At 50.5% G+C, this 15,562-nt stretch overlaps 1 protein-coding gene across 1 annotated transcript in view; it reads left to right on the top strand.

Annotated features, from left to right (window-relative positions):
• The window catches only part of TNIK (TRAF2 and NCK interacting kinase), a 158,810-nt gene that overhangs the window by 140,116 nt on the left and 3,132 nt on the right, over positions 1 to 15,562 (top strand). Inside the window, exons 23-32 of the mRNA XM_068406081.1 lie at positions 2,415 to 2,541; positions 4,479 to 4,643; positions 8,072 to 8,186; positions 8,782 to 8,952; positions 9,242 to 9,385; positions 11,029 to 11,163; positions 11,415 to 11,515; positions 12,985 to 13,134; positions 14,375 to 14,534; positions 15,138 to 15,277. Of these exons, the coding sequence (XP_068262182.1) occupies positions 2,415 to 2,541; positions 4,479 to 4,643; positions 8,072 to 8,186; positions 8,782 to 8,952; positions 9,242 to 9,385; positions 11,029 to 11,163; positions 11,415 to 11,515; positions 12,985 to 13,134; positions 14,375 to 14,534; positions 15,138 to 15,277 (1,408 nt within the window). The remainder of the gene's footprint in view (positions 1 to 2,414; positions 2,542 to 4,478; positions 4,644 to 8,071; positions 8,187 to 8,781; positions 8,953 to 9,241; positions 9,386 to 11,028; positions 11,164 to 11,414; positions 11,516 to 12,984; positions 13,135 to 14,374; positions 14,535 to 15,137; positions 15,278 to 15,562) is intronic.

Genomic DNA, 15,562 nt, shown 5'->3' with positions numbered 1-15,562 from the left:
GCTGCTGCACAGCACCAGCACTGCAGGGCATTTCTGGGGGCTCTCTGCCTGGCAGCGGGGTCTGATCATGCCCCTTGCAATTCACGGAGGAGTTGTGGGAAGGCTTTAGGGGATTATTTGCATTTTAATCATTTTATTTCCATTCTTCCTGCTAAATGAGTTATTAGTTGATATAGGTGTACCTGGCTTCATGGTGGTGGGGTGTGGAGTGGCAGGGAAGCCCTCTGGGTGCAAGGAGACCTAGGGGTCCATGTTATGCGGAGCGCCAAGCTCCTGGGTTGGAGCTTCCTTGCAGCAGAAGAATAAAAATCAGAGTTCTTGGAGTTTGTTGGAGAAAGTCCGGAGACAGAGGGATGGCTGTGAATACGCAGCAGTCGGGTGGGCAGTCACGCATGCGAGAAGGGGCCTCAGGCCGCTTGCAGAAGAGGAGTTTAGTCAGGAGTGGTTAATCTGTACTGACATCCCTCCACCAAACACCTTGGGTTTGGCACAGCACTTCTCAGGGGATAAAATAGCTCAGGGAATGCTTTGCAGCCAGGTGTGCCGGACGACAGGCGTGGCGGTGAGGTGGATGCCCCTAGCCCGCTGCCAGCTGAACGCCACTTGTCCCGTAACGTCCTGGCGATGGACGTGCCCAGAGACTGGACATGGGGATGCAAACCCTGGGGGTGTCAGCACAGTGGCAGGAGCTCTGTCTGTATCTGAGCCTTCACGGGTATCTCCTGGTGTGGCTGCACTGCTGTGAGTCTTGGGAAGAAGAAAGCACATGCTTGGCTTTACACCCTTATTTCACAGTAGGAACCTTAACTCAAGTTCAGACTAGATGTAGTTGGGCATTTTTCTACCAAAGCTTTCTTTTTGCTGTTTCAGTGGTTTTCATTAGAAACTGGGGGAGAGAGAGAACATCTCATCATCTCCTGCACCTTCCGAGTGATCTTTGTGTAACCCATTTTTAAACTTCCCTGGGCATCCTCCCTGAGCCCTGGGCTGCCCTTCATTCCACCTCTGTCCAGGTGTCTCCTGCTGCAGGATAAGCCCATCCATCGCTTTGTGCCCCAGTGGATAGGAGGGACTGTTTACTCCTTCCACCTCTGCAGATACCTTTTCTCCATCTGAAGACTATGATGACTCCCTTCAGCTCCTCTCCTCTGAGCCGTGCAAGCCAGCTCTTGCCCATGTCCAGGGATTTCTTGCAGGGTGACATGGAAACTGCACGCTGATGAAATTCAGGACCTCGGGGCTACCACAGCCATTCGTTCACACGCTGTATGGTCTCAAAATGAACATGACCTCCTTTGTCTCTGCTTTACTATTTCTAAAGCTGGAATAATTGTGTTATTTTCTCACCCTTTGGCGGTGGTGAAAAGCTAATATGATACGATGCAGGCGAGGATCCATCATCGAGCCAGTCCCACCTGGGGGTCCCCGGGGCTCACATCTCACGTTGAACCAGTAACCCCTGTGATTAACACAGCCTTGCTTCGGCTTTTCACGCTGCCAGGCTCCCTCGTGAGCCTCTGGGCGTTGACAAGTAGGTGTGCACGGGGATGGGGTGTTCAGGAGTGAATTATTTCATACTGGTGGAAAGCAGACGGCCTGTATGGCTTTTAAATGCCAAGTAACAGGTCTCAGCAGCATCTTCATAACCATCACCCCGTTTTCCAGCGCACAGGCAGGGCTGGGTGATCCAGAGGTGCTTTGTCATTTGCTTTTGATTTTGTTTGAATTATATTTGAGCAGCTGGTCTGCTAAGAGCATAACAATAAAGTAAGGGTGGCTGCTCACCACCTGCCACATCCTCTCTCAGGCAGTCCTAAAATCTAATGTGTGTGAGAATAAATTCCAGCCTCTCCCTTGAGACAGGAGCGCAGAAATAAACTCCAGGCCAAGTCATGGGTTAGGGCTACGTGTTCACCTGGAAAACAGCAGAGAGCCACAGGACACAACTTGTACTCCTGCCCAGACCTCCTCCAAACCCTATCCCCTCCCTTGTCTTCTGTCAGCAGATGCCCTGATGCAGTGTTCCCTTTTTAGGGGTTCAGATGGGGGATAAAGGGAGTGAATTATTTTTTTAAAACTTTCTTAAGTAGAAAAAAAAATGATGTAAGGTAGAGCGGGAGTGCAACTCCTCGTTACCTGTTCATCAGTGCCCCTCTCAGGGCACCTTGGGAGGAGAAGGGCCCCTTCTCTTTGGTCTCCATGCTGTATCTGTAGTGTATCAAGCTGACCTTGGTCCTGTATTTTTGACAACATAAATAATTTCCCCATACATTTAAGTGGATATATTTTCTAATTTTTCTTCCTCTGAGATGCAAAGCCTTACCCTTATTGAAATAATACTGTATTAGAGGATTTTTCGTCTAGTTTAGCAAAGGAAATCTCCCTCATTAATGCTTTTTGCATTCTGTCCTCAGCCCAACAGGAATTCCTGGAAGCAATGAGCCGTACAACCTGGGAATGGTGACAACCCACGCGCTGGAGACTTCCCATGCAGATACGTTTAGCAATATTTCAAGGGAAGGGACTTTAATGGTGAGGGAGGTAAGTTGTAAAACAAATATTTCCATGGAGCATCTTCAGGAGGTTTTGCCCATGTAAGCACAAAAACTAACAGTGCTGTGTGTCCGGAACACAAAATGACTGAGTAAATTGTGCTCGTTAGCGCTCTCGTAATGCAATTTACACTCGTAATACAATTTGCACTCGGAGCAAATGTGACAAGTGGGAAATGTTTCTCAGAACTACAAACAGCAGTGAATAGTAATGCCAGGGCACGGCAGGGAGGCTGCTTCTACAAATGACTGCCCTCATCGCGCAAGGGCTCCAGGCGACAGAAGTTACCTTCAATTTACAGCATGTAGTTAATACTCTTGGAACCTGGCCCCAGGTTTCCCCTCTTCTTTCCAACCTTTGCCACCGTGGGACTGTCAGAGGCGTGCGGTGTTCGGAGAGCACGTTTGGAGGCTTTTATCAAGGGCTGGTCCCACCTGGGGAGGTCCAAGGCCCCCTCCCCACCAGCAAGGTGTCCTGTGCTCACCCAGCATGGCTGCAGGGGCACTGGCCATCCCGCTGGGATGCGAGCCCCCAGCTCTGGCATCGTGGGGGTAAGGCTGCGGTGGGAGCAGCCCTGAGGGATGGTGCTGCAGGAGTGAGGCAGAGGAAGGCTGTGCAGGATCTCCTCCAGCATTTCTCGGTTTCCTGGTTGCTGGAACATGCTGGTGATGCTGCTGGAAGCGCAGACGGGTAGCAGGTCTCCTGGTGAGGGGGCAGGAGGCTCTGGCAGTTAGTAAAACAGGGCAGCCCTCTGCGCATCCTTGTAGCAGGGAGGGTGATGTGATTGAGCAGAACAAGTCACTGCTATAACAGGCAGCCATTTCTGAAGTGAGCTTGGTGTCGAGCATCGCAGCTGTAAAATACGTGTCACACCGGCAAGGCTGTATGAGAAAATAGCGATGCAGAAGGGTTTAAAAGTCACGGGCAAGACAAGCAGCTCGGAAACCTCCTTGGGAGGAAGAAGCGTGGTAAGAAATCCAAACTGCAACCTCGTGCTGGGTGCCTATTCTTTGCACCCAACTGCCAGTGTAGCCATCAGAGGACAGACTCAGTGGGGTCAGCGGGCTTTGGGCAAAGGGCTTTTCGCTCTTTGGCAGGATGGCAAAGGCGGCTGAAGGTGATGGTAACTAGTGATCAAAAGATAGATGTTGTCAGGACTGATCGGAAACTCGGTGAGTGTGTTCAGAGGGAGTTTTCCACTAATCCCAGTAAAGGGACAGGTCCCTGTAGCAATCTCGTTGATGTGCTCCAGGTACGTAGGATTCACCAAAACAGCAAACACCTCAAAACGGTAGGCAGGGAAGGGCGAAACTTCCCAGCCCCTGGCTTGCAGAGGTGGGGATGGAGAGGAAGGGAAGCCCCGGGGCAGCCCTGGGAGCCGTGTGCGCAGGGCGAGGTGCCAGTCGTGCTGCCGCTGTTCACTGCTGGTTTGGGTTATGGAAACATGCGACCGGGGCTGCGCTGGCATTTGCAGTCAGGCTACTCGCTGCCGTAGCTGTGCCAAGCCGTTAAGGCTAATGCTGGTGGAGGGGTCAGATTCTGCTGTCACCGTGGCCGGTGGCATGTGGGAGGAGGGCTGCCATGGGCTTTGCACCCATGGTGGCAAGAGCAGAATCTCCCCTACGTTCCTTGTCTCCAAACGACCGTGATCAGGCTTCTCTCGCTGTGACGTGGCTAATGACTCTGCATTGACTTTGTGATTAATCCTGTCTCTCTTTCCCCTGGGATGGGGGGTTGGTTTGCTGCTTGCCAGATTGCATGGGGATGGAAACAGAGAGGGTTCTTCTCCTGCGCTTGCTCTGGGAACTGGGGGACTGCCAACGACTTGGTTTTGTTTGGTTTTTTTCCTCTTCTTTTTCTCTTTTTTTTTTTTTCCCTCCCCATCCCCCCCTTCTCTTTCTTCCTCACGCCTTGTGTCTCTGCAGACCTCTGGTGAAAAAAAGCGTTCTGGCCACGCAGCCAGCAATGGCTTTGCAGGTCACATCAATCTGCCCGACCTGGTGCAGCAAAGCCACTCGCCTGCGGGCACGCCGACCGAGGCCCTGGGGCGAGTCTCCACGCATGCGCAGGACATGGACTCGGTGCCTGAAGTAGGTGGGGGGCGGGGGGGATCCTCTTTCTCCTTTGCATTGCTTTAAACAAGTATTAACATCTCTGCCCCATGAAGGGCTTTCCTGCTTTCCTCCCTGGCTTTCTTGGCTCTGCTCTCTCTCTGTTTCTGGTCCACATGGGTGAGTGTAGTGGAAATACAAGGGAATCTGGTGGGTTATCGCTGTATGGATCTGTGGCTGATGGTAGAAATGTGTCTTAGGTCTTCTCTCAAGCCCACCAGCTAGAGTTTTGGTGGTGATGGCTTGAATGGTGCCAGCTGATCTGAAATCCCCATATTTTTTTTTTTTTGATACTTGGAAATACAAGAAAATTATGAGAGCCAGCAATGCCTTTTACTTCAGCTGGGTGCAGCTTCCACCCGTGCCATCTCTGATACTTAACATGACTCAAAAGGTTAATGAAGCCAAAAAAATTCCAGATAGTTCTTCAGACTAGAAAAAATTCTGCACACAATTGTGTGTTTCCAGTCATGACAAAGTATTTCTCCCTGGTAGCTGTTCTACAGGGACACAATTGAACATAAACATTGTGTAAGGTGTAAAGAGTCCTAGAAAAGTACAAGATGTGACGCATAAGACAAGGGAACTGATGTGTCCTGCTTACCATTACCAGCTGTGGGAACCAGGCACATAGTTCTCTGTTTTCCCACGAGAAATTGAACCATTTGGTGCTAAATAAGCTGGTTTATTTAATTTTTTTCTTTTCATCTTGTTGGTTATTCATCAAAAGTTCTGTCATCATATTCTCTTTCATAGAAATGATGTACTCGTTTGATGGCTTACTTTTACTAGCAGTATAAAAATAAAAATTGCTTGGAACTGTGCATTGATAGAACGTTAAGAACAGATGGTGTGTGACTTGACCTCAAGGTTTTATCTGTTTCCTTGTTGCCTTTAAAAGTGGTGATGAGAGAGCTGATCCTGAAAGTAACACCTTCCGCGGTCATCCTGGGACTGCTTAAACACAGACAAGGGTTGGGTTTAAATACATTCATTTATAGAATAGCAACCAAGAAGATCTTTTCCATTTCTAAAACTGTATTTTTAGGGCTGACTGAGCCGGGAGTGGGTGCAAATGGAAATTTGGGGGTTAGTTTGCAGGCTTCCAGGTGACTCGTGGTGCTGCGAGCAGAAAGGAGGGAGCAAGCGCTGCCTCGCCCTGCAGCTTGACACTGTCTCCGTAGGCCACCGCGGAGGTTTATGGGCAGTTGAACAGGACCTGGAGGAAGCTGAGGTCTTAATATTTAAATAATGGACTTGAAGTTGTTAAAATGCCAGTTGTTAAAATGTAGCTGAACGTGAGCAGAGGAAAGAAATGCTCGGTGCGTTGGGATGAGGGGTTTGTTTGTGATTCATTTGTTAGAAAGCACCTGGCTCTCGGCTGGAAAGCATCCCTGTAAATACTGAGTTCCCTGTAAATACTGAGTTCCCTGTAAATACTGAGTTTTTTCCTCTCCTTGAATTGTGGGGGCTTTGTGTGAAAGAAATCCAGCGCAGGAAAAAAATGTGTGTATCTTGGATATGGAAGAAGCACAAAGCAGCGAGTTTATCTTAGGTGCGCACACAAACGCAGCCATGCCGTGTGTGGAAAGGCGGTCTCTGCTCTGCAGCCTTCCCTGCCGCAGGCTGTTATCTCCTCATCACGTACTTTTTGGAACCGCATCCCGTTTCCATGGAAACAGGCGGGCTGTCAGGGACATGGAGCCCGGAGGGAAGCGGATGCGCAGCGTGGGTTTGGCAGGCGCGGGGCATGGATGCCAGCTCACCCAGCCAGGTGCCCGCCGGCCCCAAAACCTGCTTGGTACCACCTTGGGAAGTCCAGAGCCACAAGAGTGCTCCCACACCCCATGTTTTTTTTGCCCCTAACCCTTTTTGTCCCACACCGGAGGACAGGTACCAGCCCAGTTTCAGTACGGATGTGCTGGGGCGGTGGGACTCCCCGTGGCACGGGCTTGTCCCCATGGCAGTTGTCAGCACGGGGAGCAGCCTGGGCTCTGGGGATTTGGTGACAGGGAAGCTGAGGAAGGTTTATTTTGGAGAAGGAAAATATGCTAAGGAAGAGCAACGTGAGCAATAGTGCTGCTGCAGAGTGACTTGGGTTTTGCTGCTGCTGCAGCTCTTGACAGGTTGTACATACAGCATGTGCTGGGTGGATACTGGCGTGGGAAAAATAAGCTTCTCAACAAGGGGGGAAATCAGGTCACTTTGACTCCCGCAGCAAGGGTTTCCTTTTGGCTGGGAGAAGGTCTTAGCCCCATTTTCTCCCTTAACAAACAATGGCTGTAAAAAGAAAGCAGCGTGATGTTGCGGTTTGTTCCTCTCCAAATTCCCTTGGCAAAGTATTGGCTGGGACGTTCCCTGCGATACCTTCGGGGGAAGTTTTATTAGCTTAGAAATGGCCTTTGCTGCAGGCCCACCTGAAGTGCTGTAGGCAGTTCAAAACACTTCATTGAAATTGCGAGCGACCTGTCGGTGAGGTCCCGGTGAGGTGTGCTGAAGGCCAGACTTTGGGAGGGCTGGAGCCGTGGTGGGGATGCCACCTTCTGACCAGCCTGGGTATCCGAGGCATTTCCAAACACCCCCTCTTCAAAATCCCTCCCTAACGCATCGTACACCTCTCTCCATGCATTCCCCTTCTCCAGCACTTCAGGTCCTCCTGAAACCGGAGCAGCCAGACAATAATTCGGCGTTTTGCTGCAGAGCTGACTTCTGCTTTCCCAGGAGCATCTGTATTTTGGGCTTAGCCCAGCAAACCCCTAGATAACGGGTGGTAAAAGCAGGGCGGTATTATGGCTGTACGAGCTCTCCTGCCTGTGCTTCACAGCTCCTAAAACAGATTTCCACGACCTGTTGTTCAGACTGTGCTTGTTAGCGTTTGTCTTTGGCACAAGGAAAGCATCAGTCCCACCTTTTCCAGCTCTCTGAATTACTCCGGTGGTCACTGGTCCATGTGAGCTGCCCCTTGCCAGGGGCTCCCAGCACCATCCTGCCAACCTCCCTGCACAGCAGGAGAGTGGGGAAAACAAACCCTTGCCTGCCTGACGTCCTGCTTCTAAGGCAGGTGCGTTACATGCAGACAAGGTGGGTTTTACCTGCATTGACTTTTGCCTCTGGCCCTGCGGCTTCTCCGCTAACCGGTCTCGTGGCTGTGCTGTGCTTCTGCCTGCGAGAGGAGAGCAGAGCCAGGCCCTGCTCCGCTCGTTTGCTGTCGCTCAGGGACACTTGCAAATCCAATTTAATGTTTTTGTCGATTAGTTCTGGGGAAGGAGGAGCAGATGTTCATAGAGGGCTCAAAAAGGGCCTCGCAGGGGCAGGCACTGGGTCTGCTAATTAGAAAGTCTTACACACACACACACACAATTATTGTTTCTGTGCTCTGAGCTCTCTCTTTGCTGTTTATTTTCCAGTACGGTATGGGAAGTAGCACCAAAGCTTCCTTCACCCCCTTTGTGGACACCAGAGTGTATCAGACCTCACCTACTGATGAAGATGAAGATGAGGATGAAGAGTCATCTGCTACTGGTAGGAGGCAATGTGGCCAGTTTGAGAGGGGAGGGCCTTGTAGAAACCAGGTCATGGAGACTGAACAACTCTGAACTACTGAACCTCTTCCACGTTTCACTTACTCTTGTCCAGACATTGCTCATGTCTGCGTCCTTGTGCTCTCCAGTTTCCATCCAACTCCTCCTCCCCCCACCAGTGAAATGCCAACAGAAAGGTCTGGGAGAAAACAGGCAGCAGCAGAAATCCACCCACCCATCTGCCCGGGCAGCCAGGAGAAATGTTCCTGGCAGAACTAGGAGGTGGCAATCACTCCAAAAAGCTGGCTGTTGCTCAGAAGTCATTTAGAAATGGGTGGATGTGGGCAGGCAGGCAGCAAATAGCGCTGGTCAGCTCGGTAGGCAGGGCTGGAGGTTGGGGGGCATCACCTGCTTATGGGTTTGGTGGTGGTTCCAACCCATGAGAAAATCCTGATGATCCCTCTACAAACTCGTAACATAGTGATGACTCCCCCATCAGAAAATAAACCACATATTGCCTTCCTATCCAAAAAAAAAGGTGACAGGAGAGGTATGTACAGTCAGCCCATCACCCCTCCGTTGTGTTTCCTTGCAAGCCCTGTTCACCAGCGAGCTGCTCAGGCAGGAGCAGGCCAAGCTGAACGAAGCCCGGAAGATCTCGGTGGTGAACGTCAACCCCACCAACATCCGTCCCCACAGCGACACCCCGGAGATCCGGAAATACAAGAAGCGCTTCAACTCGGAGATCCTCTGTGCTGCTTTGTGGGGTAAGCCCTGAGCATGCCGTGCCCTCGGCAGAGCTCTCCAGAGCATGTGGCTGGTGATGAAACGCCAACGTGTCATCGCAGAACTGAGCCCCTGGTTGTCCCCTTTGCGATCCCAAGCAAGGCTGATGTCCTTGGGTCCCCGTGCTGTCAGAGTGACCCTTCACGTTCATGGGAAGATCACAGCCTTAGCTGGGATCGGTCACTCTCTGGGTGGTAGCAGAGATGAGCTCGGGGTGTCGTCCTCGGGAGCAGCCACAGCTCCCGGTGCCCATTGCCTTCTCCTCTCCAGGTGTGAATCTGCTGGTGGGCACAGAAAACGGCCTGATGCTGCTGGATCGAAGCGGACAAGGGAAGGTCTACAACCTCATCAACAGACGGCGATTTCAACAGATGGACGTACTCGAGGGTCTTAACGTCCTCGTGACAATATCAGGTACGCCATCGTTAACCTGCTTGGCCATGTGCTCGAGCAGTTCCAGCTCAGACAAAACCTGCCCACTGCTGTCAGAGGGAAGCTCCCAGGGGAGGCTGGAGGTGGTTTATTCCAGCATCAAAGGCGTTAGATCTGCAAGAACGCGTCCGGGACAATTTGTTCCCATCGCCTGCTGGCTCTGCTTCATCTGCAACGCTCCATCCTCCTTTAGCAGGGCAGGGAAGGTGCAGGGTACAGGCAGATCCCTCAGCAAGGCGGGTAGTCACAGCTTGCGGGGGCAGCGAGCTCTGCTTTTGGGTTTGTTTGGCTCTAGCCAAGGGAGCCATGAACCATGGCTTCGGGGCTCAGGCCATGGCTGTGCTTGGGGTGCCCTGAGCATCGTGAGGGCTACAGGCTTGTCACTGTCCCTGCGTTCAGACAGGAGCTCCGGAGCTCTCAAATCAGGCTCATGGGGTGATTTCTGGGAAAAAAAAGCAAAACCTCTGTAGTCCAGTCCCCCAGGAGAGCGCCCAGCATCCTCCCTGCAGAGCAGCCCCATGAAGCACACGGGTGGCAGAGCTGGGGCAGAGCCTTCTCCTGCTGATACCTGCCCCACAAAGCTCACCAAGGACAGCAAGAGAAATGCTCCTTAGGAAAATTCCTCCATAGCATCCTTCTGTTTACTTTCATGCTGTTCAACACCCCCCTGGGCTCACTCTGCATTGGCCAGCAAATTCCTGCTCCCTCCATTCAGAGGAGGGTCTTAAAAAATGCTGCTTCGTCATCTGCCTTGCTCTGCAGCTCCCCTGGGGCTTTGGGGATACGGCTGTAGGAAGAAGGGGTGGAAGATGAATGGGAGGTAGCGCCAGAGAGCACCAGCCTCTGAGACGGTGCTGAGGACAAGCCCTGGGGACTTGTGGAAACCCACGAGCAGCCAGAGCCCCTGGTTTATGGTTTGGGTCCTCTCCCACCGGGCTCGGTGCGAGCTGTGTCCTGTCCCGGTAGCGGGGGTTTGCAGCAGCAGGGAGGTTTATAGCCAGATCGCAGCCATCCAAGAGGTGGGCAGACATTTGGCAGCCCCGCGGCGTTGCAGAGCCCAGCACGGGGCTTGTCGGCAAATGGTGATGCCTGTCGCACGCCAAGGAGCTCGCGTCTGGGCTCCGGGGTGGTGTGAATGTTGTACGAAGGAGAAGAGGGGGAAAGAAACCAGGGAGCTGAGTGGTAAGAGCTGGGGTCACAGCCCCGCTGTGCCCGACTGTCCCTCCCTGAACACTGATTTATAGGAAGAGGAACATTTCCAATTCCTATTGTCAGCCTCATTGTGAAACAAACTTTTAATTTTATCTTCTTGTGAGTGAAAATAAGCACTGAAATCTCAATATTTCCCATGCGCACGTGCACGGCTCTGACAGGGAAGTTCCCTTTGCCGACAGGAAAGAAGAACAAGCTGCGCGTGTACTATCTCTCGTGGCTGAGAAACAGGATTTTACACAATCCTGAACACTGATTTATAGGAAGAGGAACATTTCCAATTCCTATTGTCAGCCTCATTGTGAAACAAACTTTTAATTTTATCTTCTTGTGAGTGAAAATAAGCACTGAAATCTCAATATTTCCCATGCACACGTGCACGGCTCTGACAGGGAAGTTCCCTTTGCCGACAGGAAAGAAGAACAAGCTGCGCGTGTACTATCTCTCGTGGCTGAGAAACAGGATTTTACACAATGACCCTGAAGTGGAGAAGAAGCAGGGCTGGATCACGGTCGGGGACTTGGAGGGCTGCATCCACTACAAAGTCGGTGAGTGGGAAAAAATGCCCAGAGAGATGTGTTTTTGTTGTCTAGTCTTAGATCTGACCTGACAATTTCTCTTAGAAGTATGGGTAGACCACAGCCACAAAGAAATTCAGTATTGATCTCTGTGTACTAGGTGGGCACTTTCCCAAATGAGAACCAGCGGAGAGACAGCCTGAGCAGCTCTTCCTGGAGATGAGTTGTTCAGTCTTGTTGGAAAGTGAATGGTTTTAAAATGGGTTTTATTTTTATTTTAGTGAAATACGAAAGAATCAAGTTCTTGGTGATTGCCTTAAAGAACGCTGTCGAGATCTACGCTTGGGCTCCTAAACCATATCACAAGTTTATGGCGTTTAAGGTATGTTTATCTTTTAACCAAAATACACTCTGTGATTGTAAATACGTGAGATTTCAGTACTATGCAGAGCAGAAAAGCGTCTTGCTTACGTAGCTGAGCTCCTCGGGGTGCCTGGCAGGCATGGGAGATGGGATACATTCTGCTTATGGCTGGCAATCAAGTGTTAGTATTAGCTGATGCTGGCAGGCGTTACTTGGGAAGTTTGCAGAAAGCTGACCAAATGCCCATAAGTAAATTGAGTTGGGGTTTTTGGTGGTGGTGGGTTTTTTTCTTTTTTTTTTAATTTCTAATTTTTCACATCTAGTATGAAAACAGGTTGGCATTATTTTCCGTTTTTATTTTGCAAAGTCCTCTCCCCTTCTGCAATGTGGATTCTGTTTCAAGACAGAAAGTCCAGGAGAATGACCCACTCTTTCTCATTTTCTCTCTCTTCATCTACCTCAGTTTCCTTCAGTGAGACCTTTCTCCTCTATAACCTGCCAACGGGTATTGTGTACTTAGTCCTTTAAAGCACTTTTCATCCTAAGCTCTGTGCAGAGACGAGTCACAAGGGGCAATGCCTTCTGGAGACATTCCTGCTGAGTAATCTCATTTTGGATCCTTCCAGCACAAATGGGCTCATGCAGTATTAGGTCACATTTGCTTTTTCTGAACAAAAGCCAGAATAAATGGGCTCGGTGACATGGAGAGCTCAGCAGCAGTAAAACAGCCTGATCTCCAGCCTCTGCTGGCTCTGCTGAGGGTGCTGGTTAGTGCTGCTGGTGCTGGGGGGCTGAGCATCCTTTCCTTGCCTTGTAGGCAGGGACCTGTCGGGGTGGTGGGAAATAACCACCCACCGATATTCCCTGTCAGGAATCAGAGTGGTCCTTGCACAGAGCCAGGAGCCCTTTCCTATCCCTGGGGGTGTTTCACCCTCCTGCTGAGGACCTAAGCCGTGGAGAGATACTCTGGCCTGGATCGGTCCGTGCCAGGGAGCTGCTTCCAGCCTGCATCCAGCAGGTTAGAGTGAACAGGGATAAGTAGGTCTTTGCTAATGTGACTCATTTCAGCTGCCCCAACCCGAGCAGTGATCCCTGCTGAGAGGGAAGGTGGGTGGTCACAGCACTCTGCAGACTCTGATCTGGTTACCCTGAGCAGCACTGGCATCAGCGGGTCCCCAGACACAGGCTGTACGCACGCTCGTGTAAAACTGAGCTGTCACTTTCCTTTAGAGACCAGATCCTCAGGCCTTGGGCTCCTGGGGGAAGAGAGCTGTGCTGGGCAAGGGTGAGCGCTTATCTGCTGGGATGGCTGGAGCAAGTGGGTGATACCCTTGGAGGCATCTGACATAGGAACGGAGAGACAGGAACATAAATAACCACGTATTGAGTAGGAAACGCAGTCAAACAAATATGATTTCAAAACCATATCAGGCTGCTGCTATAGGGGTTTGTTGGTTTTCTGTGATACTCACTGAAGGCTTTATAAAGTCTTTTGCAGATCTCCAGCACAAGCCGTTGCTCGTGGATCTCACTGTAGAAGAGGGTCAGAGACTCAAGGTTATCTTTGGATCACACACTGGTTTCCATGTCATTGATGTAGATTCTGGGAACTCTTATGATATCTACATACCATCTCACGTGAGTACCTGGGGGAGTGCTGCTGCATGGCCAGCACAGGCCACCAGCAAGGTTTGGATGGCCCCTTGGTGGCTCAGAAATGGTGACAAGTCAGGTGACATCTTGCCACGGGTGTGACATTCTCCGATGCCATCCTCATTGATACTCGCTTAAAGAGGACTCGGAGGTATCACATACTTGATGTTCATCATTTGCACAGGCTAGTTCTGTCCTCATGCCCAAGCAGTCAGGTTTAAGGTTGCCATGTCCCACAGAAAGGAGAATCTGTCCATACGCTGCATGGAGCTGTAATGGAGCTCTCTGTAGGGCAAGATACCATGAAACCAGGTTCTTGGTTGTTGGACAACATAGACCCAGCAAGAGCTGGATGCCCAGCGCACTGTCCCATTGCATGCTGTCCCAGATGTGCTCACCATCACTTGTTCCTGCTGAGGCAGTGCAGTTTGCCCAGGTGAGGGTTGCAGGACTAGGGTAGCCCAAATCTCAGTAAGCCTGCTGCTCACATCTCCCAAACCCCCTGACAGCAGGGACTCACCACAGGACCTCTCTCGGGTCCATCAGCTATTTCAAGAGGGAACCAATGCTACAAAAAATACTGTAGATGAAGGTTTTCTTGTTGGCTCATTTAAGCTCCATCCATGCTGTTGGCCCGAGCAGCATGAGAAACTGGTCTGGGAGAAACTGGGTCACTAATCAAATCCAGGAGCTGCTGAATCTGATCTGAGCAAGAGAAGAGAGCTTGCGGGAGCTGGCAAGAAGCGTAGGGAGAAATACTGGGCAGCTTGGGATGGTTTTGTTGTCTTAGCTGTGGAAGAGCAGACATGGGTGGAAAGTCACTGTAGCTGCCGTTGGAGCTGGAGGCTGATTGCTAAAAAAAGGGGAATGTTTCCTCCCTAGAGCTGCCTGTAAAATCCTGGGTTGATTTGCCTTAATTTGCATAGGAGATGGATTCATCGGTCAGCAGTCACAGTTTGCGTTACAGCCAAGCGTCATCCATCAGCCTTGGGGGCGTGTATGTTGTGATCTCTCTAGAATTGCTGAACCTGTTTATCCTTGACGTACCAGACTGCTTTCAGGGTAGGGTAAAGACGACAGTTTATCCCCCTTGAAGCTTATCTCTGAAAGCCAGTGCCTGTTGAATTGAGGGAGGGTTTTGTGTTTCTAAGGCTCTGCTCCCTTCCCCCTCCCCTTCTCTCCATTCAATGTAATTCTGACTTTTAGGGTTTTATTTTAACTGCAGATTCAGGGCAATATTACTCCTCACGCCATTGTCATCCTGCCTAAAACAGACGGGATGGAGATGCTTGTGTGCTATGAGGATGAAGGCGTCTATGTGAACACCTACGGACGGATAACTAAAGATGTGGTGCTCCAGTGGGGAGAAATGCCTACGTCTGTGGGTAGGTCAGCCCTTCCTCTGCACCTGCATAACATACAAATGACAAGTAATAGAGGAGTCGAGGATGCTGAGATTGAGTCATTTGGGCTTTTGTTTATCAAAGCAGATTTATTTTAGCCAGATAAGTGATGCAATTGCTAAATTTCTACAGTTTGGTCCTGTGCAATAAGAGCAAGTGACTTCTGGAAGATTTGAGCTCTGGTTCATCGTAAGTGTAAGATAATATAAGCTGTTGCACTGGTGGGATACTGTGTTGAGTGGAAGAGGGGCTGGGTGTGGAGCTGGGAGCACCTGGGTTGCTCTTCTGGCTCTGCTGTTGCTCAGCTCCACGACCTGTGCAGGCAAGCCATTGCCCAGCTCCTCACCTGCAGGAATCAGAAGTGATACTTCTGTTTAAATTACTCAGCAATTTCTGGATGAAAGGTCCACTGTAAAGGCCACTGTCCCTGTGGGCACATGCCTGGCCGCCTGTGCCTCCAGCAGTCAGAGCTTTGCCATTGATCTCCGTAAGCTTTGAATAACAGCTGAGGGGAGCTTTTCTGCCCGTTGCATAACGTTTAGCTCAACGCACGTTGTAACACCTACCAAACGCTTCCTTTGACAGCCTACATTCATTCCAATCAAATAATGGGCTGGGGAGAGAAAGCTATTGAAATCCGGTCAGTGGAGACGGGACATCTGGATGGAGTATTTATGCACAAGCGAGCTCAAAGGTTAAAGTTTCTATGTGAAAGAAATGATAAGGTAAGTCCACTTCACAGCTTGTATCCATGCTTTAAGGTACGGCCAGCTACTTCTAGACTTTAAGTCTGTTTTTTCTTGAGGTTAATAGTTAATCTGAAGGTTTAATAAGCAGTGCCCACAAACCCACTCCCAGTAATTCTCTCCAGTGGATGCAGACCTCAGCCCGTGGTGGGAAGATCTGCGAGATCTCTTCTACCTCAAGCTGAGGTCTGCATTGACTTGGCTTGACTTTCTCCCAAGTCTTGCATCTGAACATTAACTGTTGAGGCTGCCAAGTAAACTCTG

The sequence above is a fragment of the Nyctibius grandis genome, chromosome 8 (genome assembly GCF_013368605.1).
Source record: "Nyctibius grandis isolate bNycGra1 chromosome 8, bNycGra1.pri, whole genome shotgun sequence".
NCBI classification, from domain to species: Eukaryota; Metazoa; Chordata; class Aves; order Nyctibiiformes; family Nyctibiidae; genus Nyctibius; species Nyctibius grandis.
Note: the sequence above shows the minus strand (reverse complement) of the source record. Positions and strands in the feature narration are given on the sequence as shown.